The 12632-nt window shown below is 37.2% G+C and overlaps 1 protein-coding gene and 1 long non-coding RNA gene across 13 annotated transcripts in view; one reads left to right on the top strand and one right to left on the bottom strand.

The window, feature by feature from the left end:
- Positions 1 to 12632, bottom strand: part of CCDC141 (coiled-coil domain containing 141) — a 205280-nt gene that overhangs the window by 92963 nt on the left and 99685 nt on the right. For all 5 annotated transcript variants that reach the window (XM_081814059.1, XM_081814054.1, XM_081814055.1 and 2 more), the window contains exon 9: positions 3546 to 3740. In XM_081814059.1, coding sequence (XP_081670185.1) covers positions 3546 to 3740 — 195 coding nt within the window. The remainder of the gene's footprint in view (positions 1 to 3545; positions 3741 to 12632) is intronic.
- The window catches only part of LOC145720512 (uncharacterized), a 106748-nt gene that overhangs the window by 47313 nt on the left and 46803 nt on the right, over positions 1 to 12632 (top strand). The window lies entirely within an intron of this gene.

Here is a 12632-nt window from a genome sequence, read left to right as displayed (position 1 = left end):
AATTGTTCAGTAAAAATATACTAAAGGAATTAATCCCTTAAGAAGAAGGGTAATTATTCACCACACTGCTTAGAGACTTCACTAAAAGAAACTATTATGACTTTTTTTCTAGTAAATAAGAATATCCATATCTAAAATTGATAAAGAGAGGGGAATGAATTGAAATGAAGGGAAAGGGGGGAAAAGGGAGAACTTCCAGATGCTTGCAACAAAAATACCAGCAACTTATGACAAAAATCCAGATTAAAGAAAGAAATATATGTGATATAGAGGCATTAAAAGTAGTCCATTCTGAAGATGAGATTATGACATCCTTTTTATTTTACAAAATTTTTAAAAAGTGAAAGCTGTATTTTTAAAATCATACACTTCACTTTTTACTGAGCAAATACTCAAGCTGTGACATTCAGTCATTCATATATTACCCATGACACTAGCACATTTTCTCACAGTGGTTTTTGGCACAAATATTGAAGGAGAATATTGACCTAGCTTTAACAAATTTGGAGTAAGAGGTTGTTTGCTGAACAAATAATTCACTTATCAAGAATGGAATTGGTTTTCAAAGCAAATATTGTTTTTTAAAGCACTGACTTCCTCTTTCTTTCACGGTGCTATATATTTTGGGAGAGTCACTAGTGCTCCTGCCCATCGTTATTGGTGTGCCAAGAATGCCTACCACTGACCCCTCTTTATTTGGACCATTTCTCAGTGTTGGATTTGCAGCCAGCAACCTTCAGAGCTGAGGAAATGTCTCCTTCTGAGACAAACAGCAGGCTGGATTATTATTTGCCATCAAACAGAAGATGCCCCAAGCTTAGGGTTCCCCTCCTGGATCACCACCTGTTGCACATGCAGTCACCCAGAGGGGCCCATCTGCATCTCCCCCCACCCCCGGGAACTGGGACTTGGGAAACTAATATGACATGTTGACATTTAGGTTATTGTTTTTGTAATAAAGTCTTTCAAAACTGACACAGAAGTCATGTGTCTTTTGTGAGCAACCAAAAAACTGTGGTAAATGAGCATGTTATCTTAAAATTTGGGTAAAATTTCAGATGCCTCATAGTTCTTGACAACATTACCACAAATTTACCAACAAAATTACCAACGTGACCTCACACTGACCTTATTAGCGCTGTTAAAAAAAAATTTGCCTTTTCATCTAGGGATAGGGATGCTCACAATTAGAAAAACTCAAGGTATAGTAAAGTGAATTTTTAAAAGGAAAATTCAGTGCTTTAGAGAGGATATAAATTGAAAATACCCCTTACCTAGTGTAAATGGAATTTTCAGGCTAGAAAAAAAATTTTAAGGGATTTTTAAATTATATTAATGTTTAAATCCAGCTCTTTGTTTTAACCAGGGTTGCTTATAAGTGTTATGCCAAAAGTTGGGTAAAATGGTGAGAATTTTGTAAAATGTGGAGATGCCACAATATAAATAAAAAAGAAAAATACCATTTACAAGTCTTAAAAAAGAGTTTTCTTCTTTAATTTAAATGGATTTACCCACTACATTATTTCATCATTTATTGCTTCTTTATAATACAATAAATATTTCATTTTAAAAATCATGATTAAATATCCACTTTCCCCACTCTGGTTTCTATTTTTGCTGAGCTAAAGTATCTATCACCTTTCATATTGATTCTTAAATTTGGAGTTAAAAATTACTTCCTTGATGCTTTGAAAAGGGAGAACAAATATATACCTTTCTAAGTGCCGCTTGGCTATAGAGAATGCTATAGTGCAGATAATATAGGATGGATAAATCCCAACGGAACTAGTTATAATTTAAATGCCACAGCATTTCAAATGACGAAACAGGGAATCTAGAAGTCAAGTCTTGGGGGTTAAGAAATATAATTTCTTAGGATTCAACCTGAATTGCTATATGAATTTGAGAAAGTAACCATTCCTTTTTTTTTTTTTTTAACTGTTACTATTACAAGAAATGTCATTCTTTTTCCCTCAAGGCCCAGAAATAAAGTAAGAAGAAAGTCTCTCTGGGAACTTACCAGATAATGAGAACAGAGAAAACAAGAGCAAGAGAGTAAGAATTAAGGAGAGAGGGAAACTACATTTTGCAGGGCTGAGACTATAGGGTTTGTTCTAGAAGTGTTGTTTTATCATAGCAACATGTTCTATAATGGTCCCCCTTGAGACGGCATTAACTGACAGGTGACCCACTCATTTTGTAGAATGAGGGCGTAATGTACGTTAGAAAGTCTCTTATTCGAAAACAGGACTGTTGAAGAGGAACTTACCTAGCACCCTACCATTTACTTAGTTCAACAGCTCCAGTGACATGCTCTGTTTCTTCTCTTAAAACAAAGAAATCCCAAACAAATAATATTGCCAAATACTTCCTTAATACTTTTTTTACTGTAATTCTAGCACCTCTATTTTGGAATTCTAGTATTCATCCTTTTCAAGTTTCCTATCATAAGGAAGTTCAAAATTAAGGAACTGTTTTGATATATACCAGGACACTGTATTCAGATTGTTGATATCATGACTTTAAATCACAATATACCTACCTTCTGGGGCTTACCCACTCATTTTGTGTCACATTGTCCAGTTTCAAAAACATCAGTGACATTTAAGGTATGTAAACAATTCCAGCAGGGCAGTTTGAAGGTATATATTAGATTGGGAAAAGTAGAAGAAATTTTCAAATAATATCACCAGCTTCAGATATACATGTGAGATGGACATGTAGATATTACCACTCACTAAGAGCCACCTGCTCCAATCAAATTAAATGAGTCAACCAGGAGAAGCAGAGCCCTCTCCAACTCAAGACCTGGAGATGGTCCAAAGCAAGATTTCCCTTTGGCTGACTTTAAAAGGCAAGATCAAGGCAGGGTAAATCAGGTTAAGGCTATGCTTCTAACCTTGTGGTTTGCATGCAGAAGGCTTGCAATATTCATGTATCTTTACCTGATAAATGAAAGAGAATTTTTCAAAGGGAAGTATTTTTTGGTAAAGGTTTCAAGGCGTTCTTTTCATCTTGATATATTTTATGATATTTCCCTTACTCCATGAGAAACACTGCAGTGTTGGCACAAGAGTTCCCCTCAAACAGATCAATGACAGCTCTATGATGAAACTCTCATGGGATTTTTTTTTTTAAAGATTTATTTATTTATTTGAGAGAGCGAGAATGAGAGAGAGTACATGAGAGGGGGGAGGGTCAGAGGGAGAAGCAGGCTCCTCGCTGAGCAGGGAGCTCGATGCGGGACTCGATCCCGGGACTCCAGGATCATGACCTGAGCCGAAGGCAGTTGCTTAACCAACTGAGCCACCCAGGCGCCCTCATGGGATTTTTTTTTACAAGTTAAAGCATAGAGTCTCCTCGTTTTGAGAACCAAATAATGGCCATGATAGGAATACATTTTAAAAGCTCATTTTGGTTGCTATTAATTTTGAAACTCTACACAGAATCTAGACTTCTGTGATGTGCTCCAGCCTACTGAAGCAATGAGTCTCTTACTGGTCTGTCCTGATGACCTAAAATTACCAACGTGACCTCACACTGACCTTATTAGCGCTGTTAAAAAAAACATTTGCCTTTTTTAACCAAGTTTTCCTTTCCACCATGAGCCGATCACATTCTCCTTGAAGCTGATGCAGTTTCTGGTTAGAGAGCTGTAGATGCTCTTTCTCCACGTAGCCCTTAGACAGCAGAATCCCAAGTGCATCACTCTTCAGCTTCTCAACAGCGGAATTCCATTCCTACAAGAGATCACTCCAGTTTATTTTACACATCCTCCCCTTTGTAAACTCTGATAAGACTCAAAGAACATTCGATGTGTCAGAAACCTGTCACTATGTTTTCAAATCATGACGGAGTAAATGCTACATTCCAGGTTTAAGTATTAAGATGTAGATTTTAAAAAAAAAGGACAAAGGAAAGAGGCTAGAAAGGGAGCAGGATGATAGCAGGAAATGAGAGGGTGGTTGGGGTGTGTGACTGAAGGAGTGTCTGGTTGCCCCGAACACAAGTCACTTCCCCTTCCATTAATGCTGTCTGAAAACATACCCCCAAAATAGTCAACAGCATTTTTCATTCTCTAACTCATTGCAACCTGTTTTCATTCATTTAAATATAAGAAGTCTATATCCCACAATTCAGTCTTATTGCCAATTTGGGCAAATGTGTACAAGAAAGGAAGGGAAATCTCATATTTTATGGTTGTTGTTTTTGTATGTGCCTACACTTAGAACTGAAATTAAGATCTGTTATTCTCCACAAAATTAATAGCTGTTATTGTGCAGTATTCCCTCCTTCCTGACCCGAGTCTCACCTCTCAATGCTTCATTCTTAGCGGTATATAAACATTTCAGGAAAAGAAAAGAGGTAGCTTTTTACTTTCTGTTACATGAAGAAGAAAAACAGTAAGTAGAGAAGAAAGAAAATAAAAGTTGGAGTAAACTGAACATATTAACAGTTTATTTAAAGGGAAATTTAAATTTCTTGCAAAAGAACTGGAGCCAGATTCAGCTTCATAAAATAATCCTTATCTCTAACACGGAAGTCTTGTGAGTGAATTTTCTGGTACCCATCTCAGCTGAGACCGAGTGGTACTCATAGGCTGTTTGTTACAGCATCAGAAATTTAGCGCCAAATTTCAAAAATTACAGTCTGACTCCATCCTGGCTTGTTCCCCAGGGCAAAATGTCTTATTATTAAGTTACATTTGTTATATTATACTGTGCAAAATAAGTATAATTTTAGTGCAATTTACCACTACTATTTCCATTCATTCATTTCAGAAGACATACTAAATGCTATGCACCTGGCACCATGCTAGGATAGATGGCTTGCAGAATACAAAGAAAGAATAAAACGTAGTTCTTTCCTTTAACACTATAAAACTGCTCTTTTACATCACTTTCATATATACTTACATTATGAACTGTATGAAATATATGCTGGTCCTATGAACACATCCTGATGACTCAACTAATGGAAACAGCGAATGTGTGATTCTTCAGCTTAACTACATCAGTGGTGGTAATGGGGAATAGCACTATCGTGGTTGATCATACTCTCAGCCTTCTGAGAGAATGACCAAAAGGGGGGGGAGGGTTGTTAAAATCAAAAACAATTGGAGACCAGCCCTAAAAACTGCCTGGGCAGACAAAACCAGTTTAGTCATACGAACAAAGCTTAATTTAGCTTATTTTGTGAGACCGACTTGACCTGGTTCATTTCTTGTTTATGCCTCTGGAAATTATAAGCAAAACTTGAACCTTTCCCAAGGTTGATATGAGGTAAGCACTGACCAATTCCCTATCATTTAAGAAGATTCTAATCTTATAACCAATAATTGTGAAGAGGAGGCAGTCACTGCTTCCTCACTACATAAGCTGCTTTATAATAATATGCCCCTGAGCCTTGTTCCACGTTTTGGGGTGAGTACTCCAGTGTGCAAACTGTCTTTTTGGCGTGTGCACAATAAACTTTTACTAATTACTACTTTGGCGATTCATTGGTTTTACTTCCAGTATTTATGAACTTTGACACTCCAAATGTCTCAGTGAGTGCAAAATCAATAGGCATGAATATGGGCTACGTGATTGCTCAAGATCCTTCATTCTTAAAAGAGCTTTTAGGCCCCCACTTAAAGACAGCTAAAATGTGCCATGACATTCTTTCATAAAGCACTGTAAATATCCCTCCCACTTAAAAACTATTACCTTAACCTTATCAGGAGGGAGCAAATATTTTTTAAAAAGTTAGCACCATTTCTGGTACATGTAATAGGCATTCACTAAACATTAGTCCCCCTTTACATTCCATCAGTTTTATCATGGTTCACTAGCTCCCCAAAATTTGTTCTTCATGGGAATTTCTGTTTCTCAGCTCTAAAATAATGGCAGTGGAAGGATTCTCCAACTGTTACTGACCCGTGTTATATATTGATCAGTATTATGGGATAAACAAAATAAAGCAGGTTTCTTTACCGTAGGCCTTCTCAGAATCCTTCATATGTTAATGTGCTTTGAGACTCCAAGCTGAAAATATGGTTTGAAATATTCTGGACAAACTGTTTTGACCGTCAGTGAAACCATGTGTTTACTGATCATCTCAGGGGACCAATGCTCCAGTTGGAACAATTCTGTTCTTGTGGCTAAAAGCAGATAAATCACCTAGAAGTTCACCTGCTTTCACAAGTCTGTCTGTGTCTTTCCTCTTTGGTTTTGTCTCTACCCCTCCAGCTACCCAACTAGTCCATTTTCTGTCTTTTGTACCCATTCTCTCATTTTCTGTTAAGATCTCTGGGGTATGAATCCTCAATGAACTCAACTGAAGAAATGCTTAATGTGTTAAAACAGAATAAAGCAGGTAATTCTTTTTTTTTTCTTAAAGCAGGTAATTCTTTTTTTTTTTTTAAGATTTTATTTATTTATTTGACAGAGAGAGAGAGACAGTGAGAGAGGGAACACAAGCAGGGGGAGTGGGAGAGGGAGAAGCAGGATTCCCGCGGAGCAGGGAGCCCGATGCGGGGCTCGAACCCAGGACCCTGGGATCATGACCTGAGCCGAAGGCAGATGCTTAACTGACTGAGCCACCCAGGTGCCCCTTAAAGCAGGTAATTCTTTGAAAAAATTGTCATGGACCAGAATCTTCTTGCTCATTAGCAGAAGACCTCTTAACAAATGTGAAGAGCCTGGGGAAGGCCTAGAGAGCTAGGAGGAAGGAAATGGAAAAAGAATTAGGACATGGAGAAATGGGTTATGGCCATTATGTGTTCAGCCTGAACAACACAAAGCCCTAAGATGTAGGTATCCTAACTGTCTGCAAGATAGTACTGATTTTTCCTTCTGTGCACTAAGCACTGTGCTATATGTTTTACACGTATCATCTCATTCACTCTTCACCACATCCCTACAAGGTAGGAACTGTTATTATCCTCATTTTACAGATGGGTAATCGAGGTTTAGAGGAATTAAGAATTTGCCTGAATTCTCAACACTGGTGAGTAAAAGAGCCAGAATTCAAACTCAGGTAGTTTGACTCTAGACCCTGTTTCTCAATCAGTATACTGACTGCAGCATTCCAGGGAGAAAAGGTGACAAAAAGTGTTCTTTACAGCATAGAAAGATTAAACCTATTGGCTTAGAATTACGGAGGTGAAAGTTCTATGAAATCTGGATAAGGCCTTGGAAATGAGAAAAGTCTTATAGGACCCTGAGATTTTTTGATTTAGAATCAGAAGCTTCATTGTTTCTAAATAAACAATGCTGTTACATATAGAACTGAGAATTTACAGCCCAAACTCAAGCTTAAGTTTGTTTAGCGAATGGACCAAAATAATAAAACTCTTCTCTAAGAATAAGAAGGGAAATACCTGTTCTCTAACAGTGTCCATAAATCTGCCTTTAGCATAAATTTTGCAAACAGCATTAAAGAAAGACCTCTGGAGTGGAGCCAAATCTTTGAAAACACACTTCAACTCTGTGCTTCACATCATGTTTATAAAGAGTGGGTTATGGCCTTCCAAGGAAGCTGTAAAGGACCATTTTGTGGCTCGTATCTTTTCTTATTCTCCATCCCCAGGCTTCTTAATTGCATTTCACATGAACTCTGTGGGTATTAAATGAAGTTGGTTCCATTCAATATTTCTATTCAATCTTCTCAGAAAATTGGTTCTGTTTTCTTTGGGCAATCCATGGGCAGTGTCTGTAACATTCTGATGATGTGTTTCCCCAGCCATTTTTCTTAGGGGATGCATCCACTATTTTATTTTTAACATAAAATGTTCCAGAGTCATCAGAATCCATCACACTATTTTTAAAAACTTAGCTGTCACTGTTGTCAGGGCTGGTGGAACCCAGTGGAGAAAATCATGGTCCGTTTTCTCTAGCCGTTGCTGCCTCTCTGCTAACTGTTAAACCTCTGACTGAGTTTCAGTCACTCTGTAATCAAATATTTCCAGTACATGTCCCTGCCAGCTGAAAGCCAAAGCCTGACATTTCCTTGGCTTTTCAGTCTTGACAGAGATACGTGCATACGTCTGACCGAGTAAAGACGTGTGGTACTGTGTGCTCCTGGGCTCGGGGTGTCTCCTCAGGTCACTCCGTTTTTTTCCTTTCTCACTCTCAGTGGTTACCCTTTTACACTGTACCTTTCACTGTTCCATCTGCTGAGGAAATTGAGCTTCTGTTGGATCCCTTGATTGAACAGGTACTTTTAAGAGGATTAGTGCTGATAGACAAGAAGGTGAAAATGTTTTCTTCTGCCTTTTCTATACTCCCAGGTTAGCTCTTAAGTGAAGTTATGGATTGGCATAAAAATTATCCAGCAGGTAGATTCAAAAAGTAGAAAGTAGAAAGATTAGCTATTTGAAAAGAAACAGTATCATCACAATATGTTTAATAAGCTTTTATTGACAGGAAAACTTTGCTGTAGATGAGGGGGTTTAATGACCCAACGCCATGTGGTAAATTATTTTCATTATAAACTTGACTTCAGAATGTAACTTTTAAGTGGGGAAAGATGGACAAGAAAGAATAGAGGATGTATTTATAAACTACTAAGAAAATACCAGCTGTGGAGATGACAGGACAAAATCACATCTGGCCGAAGCATGTGTGGATCCCATGTATAGTCTGTGTAGCATGGCTATTTCTTAGGACATCTCATTAGACACAGCCCATTTCTTGTTCATTCTCTAAATCTACAATCCCATTTGGTTCAGCACCAAGGAGAATTAACTCATTGACACAAAATCATAGAATTGTACATGATTGCATTAACAGCTGGTACAAACAAAATAAAACCTGGCAATTTTAATCAGAGAATATTTGAAAGTCTGTTTCGAGCAGGAATTTCTTTTTAGAGGAAATTTTTATGCTTTTAAAGAGTGGCAGTGAGCCCCTGAAAGGCTGAAACTCTGATTATGCCGAGTTGGATTGCAAACTGGGCCCGTTTCCTCTTCTGCTCTGTTCCCAGTTTACTGGCCTACATAAAAGCAAGGATCTTACTAGAGAGCTGGGTCCCATCCCACTGCTGGATAGTGCAGAGTTCAGTGTCCACAGACCATGTGAACTTGGCCCTCACTGTGATGCATTTTGGCAAAGGCATTGATTGCAAACAGGAAGAACTGCGATTTTGTGTCACCTAAAGATAAAAGAAGTGTGGTGTTTCACCTCCCAGCCTTTAGGCAGAGAATCATAGCTACTGAACCAGGGAGAGCTCATGGATAAGAGCAGAGAACTGGAGCTAGAAATACAAGAAATATACTTTTTATTCCAAACTTAGTAAGTGGTCTCAAGCAGGGTATTTTGCTTTTCCAAGCCTTACTTCCCTGCAATGCAATGACAGCCACCACCACACATATGCATCTGCTTCTCTGGTGAATCACCTATAAATTGAGTGATGAATTGGTTGTGCTTCGAATTCCCAGATTTTAGGCCCTACCAAAATCTGGGGTTTTAGCTGTAATTCCCATAATTAACCTAGTGGAATTGGGACCGAGAGTCTATAGTAGAAATGACAGATATCATCAAAATAATTTTTGAGTAATAGTTGTTTTCTTTTTTCTCTGTCCATTCAAATATTCCAAAAGTCACAGGAAAAACCATGGCTTGGAAGTTTCTTGTTTCCTTTATTCTGTTCAGTGCATGGCCACCAAGTGGAGCTTGTTGTTCAGCTACTCAGAGCAGGGTGCTTGTTGTTAATACTGAAGCAAATGGATGTGTGGAGGAATAAGTTTTTAAAATCAAAGTCTTAACAAATTGCACTCATGAGCAAATCTTCAAAATAATGATTAGGGCAACAATACATTTTTTTTTTCTTCCTTAGTTCAACATAGTTTTTGGATGAAAATTTAATTACATGGGAAGCTGGGAAGACATTTTCTGAAGACTTATGTTTTCCAAGAATCATTAATTTTTCTTTAGTGTCTTGTCCTTGTTCTTCTTAGACTTCTTGTTCCTCTTAAGCACATTTTCTTTCAGTTGAATAAATAAGGAGCAGAAACAGATTTGGGGTATTGGTGTTTCCATTTTTAATAAAAATTAATAAAGTCTAGCTGGCCAGACTATTTGCATCTAACACAATTTGCCTACAATCAGATTGTGCCACTAGCTGACTAGGTGGTCCCAGTTTATATTAATGTTTTCAGAGGACTTATTGTCTAATTTTCTAGAGCATGTGTTCCAACAACCTTCAGAATCTCAACATACAATTCAACTATGGGGAGAATTATTAGGTTTAGATGTTCACCTCTTATGAGGATTTTCCTAAATGAAATAGATTAAGTTGGGAAATGGGGGGAATCCATATATATTATATCCACAATGAACATCAGATATAGGCTAGAACAATGGCTCTTAAATCTGGCTAACTATCAGTATCTCCTAGAAAAAATTTTAAAACATGCTTCCTCACACCTACCCTATATTCACTGAATCATTATTGGTAGGGTGGAAGAAGATGTATTTTTAAAAATCTGCAGCATTTTATTTGAAATCAGGAGCAAACCAATAATACTTTGTAATCTGTCAAATTTTGGAACTGGACTAGAATATTTCGAAATATTGAATAACTAGGTAACAATAGACCTATAAGAATTTCTGTGTAATCATACCAATAAATGAGGAAGAATGATAATATAATAAAAATAGTTTTAACCTTGCAACTTTAAGCTAATGACTCTATAAAATTACATTTTTATTAATGACTCCCAAATCTAAAATTTGACTTTTGTTTTTCGAATTACTTCATACATTCAGTGAGTATTGTATAAGGCTGTGGAAGATACAATGACAAATAAAATCTTTACCCTTATACTCTCTAAATGATTAATACACCAATCCATCATGAATTTAAAATAGCCCTGCTGCAATGTTGAGTATCATTAGTCTTAATTCATAAAGAAGATATCAAGGCATTTCTTTCTACTTTGTACTTTCTTCACATTATTGTGTCAGGCAAAGGAGCCACTGATTTAAAAGGGAAGCAGAAGGTTGGAAAAAAAAAAAGAAAAAAGCCGAGAGAAAATACAAAATTCATCCAGTTTGTTTCCCGAATTTTTCTACACATTTATATGGTTATCTTTAACATTTCTTACAAACTTTTTATAACCATATTTATAATATGTATATTCTTTATTATAGGAAAAGCCCTTACCTCTAATGGTGTGGAAGAAATTACTTGTCTTCTAACAAAATCTAGTCAAAGCTAGAATTTCTTCAACTCATCTCCTTTTACATAGGTTCGGTTTTCAGCTAATCACTATGTATATGCATGGGATTCCCTCTCCATATTTTCCATACTCAATAATCTATGAATCAGCAGCAAATGATACTGGGATAGTCACTTCATAACTCTCCTATACTGAAGATGGTCTAATCTAAAAAGCATTATGTAACAAATCTTAAGAACATCTAACTAATACAAAATAGATCATTGTAAGTGCAAATGGAAAACAAAACAATGTTCAGCAGAAGAAAAAATAAATTCTGATTTGGGAATCTGGGGAGACCTTTTATAGGATCTTAATTATGGTTGAGACCTTCAACTGATGAGTGTAATGTGTGACCAGGGAGAAGGCAAAGGGCTGGTTCAAGCGCAAGAGATAGCCTGAGCAAGATAACATAGGCAAGGGTGTTGGTTATTATTACCAAAGAGACGAGAAGGATGATCCTAGATCATAAAGAGATAGAACTATTTAATTTAGAAAATTAATAATTATTTCTCATAGGAAATGATGTCTGAGCTAAGACCTAAAACAAAAGGGTGGGAATTACCTAGGCAGAAGAGGAGTGGAGGTGGGGTGGGGAGTGAAGAGTGAGCCCACGGGCAAACATCCAAAAGAAAGCTGGTCAGTACCAGATAGATAAGAGTGGCTAGAATCAAAGACATAGACTTATGAATAGCACTCTTCAGAGAGAATTTCTGAAAGCAAAGCACTACTCACTAAAGAGCAGTGTGGTAAATGAGAATAGGAGAGAGCTAAAGGCAAAATTAGTTGTGTAATGGCTGGAGAATGAAAAGTTCACACCAGATAAAGAAATAGGAGAAGAAATTATACAAGCCAAACCAGGAGGGTTTTACTAAGAATTGTACATGACAATCAAATGCAATGAATTATCCTCAATTTGGGACAATTTGAAAACATTTGAAAATGAACAACAGGGGCGCCTGGGTGGCTCAGTTGGTTCAGCATCTGCCTTCTGCTCAGGTTGTTATCTCAGGGTTCTGGGATCGAGCCCCACATCAGGCTCCCTGCTCAGCGGGGAGTCTGCTTGTCCCTCTTCCTCTGCTCCTCCCCCTGCTTGTATTCTCTCTTGCTATCTCTTTCTCTCTCTCAAAGAAATAAAATCTCAAAAAAAAAAAAAAAGAAAGAAAAAGAAAAGAAAATGAACAACAGAGCAGAAAATACTATTGTGTCAATGTTAAATTTATTGGGTGTAAAATTGGAATATAGCTATAGAAGAAACCATCCTTGTCATTAGGATACCTGTTGAAAATGGAATATTATGCAGCCATCAAAAGGAATGAGATCTTGCCATTTGCAACGACGTGGATGGAACTGGAGGGTATTATGTTGAGTGAAATAAGTCAAACAGAGAAAGACATGTATCATATGATCTCACTGATATGAGGAATTC

This window comes from Leptonychotes weddellii, chromosome 3 (assembly GCF_054177405.1).
Source record: "Leptonychotes weddellii isolate Sample4059 chromosome 3, ASM5417740v2, whole genome shotgun sequence".
NCBI classification, from domain to species: Eukaryota; Metazoa; Chordata; class Mammalia; order Carnivora; family Phocidae; genus Leptonychotes; species Leptonychotes weddellii.
Note: the sequence above shows the minus strand (reverse complement) of the source record. Positions and strands in the feature narration are given on the sequence as shown.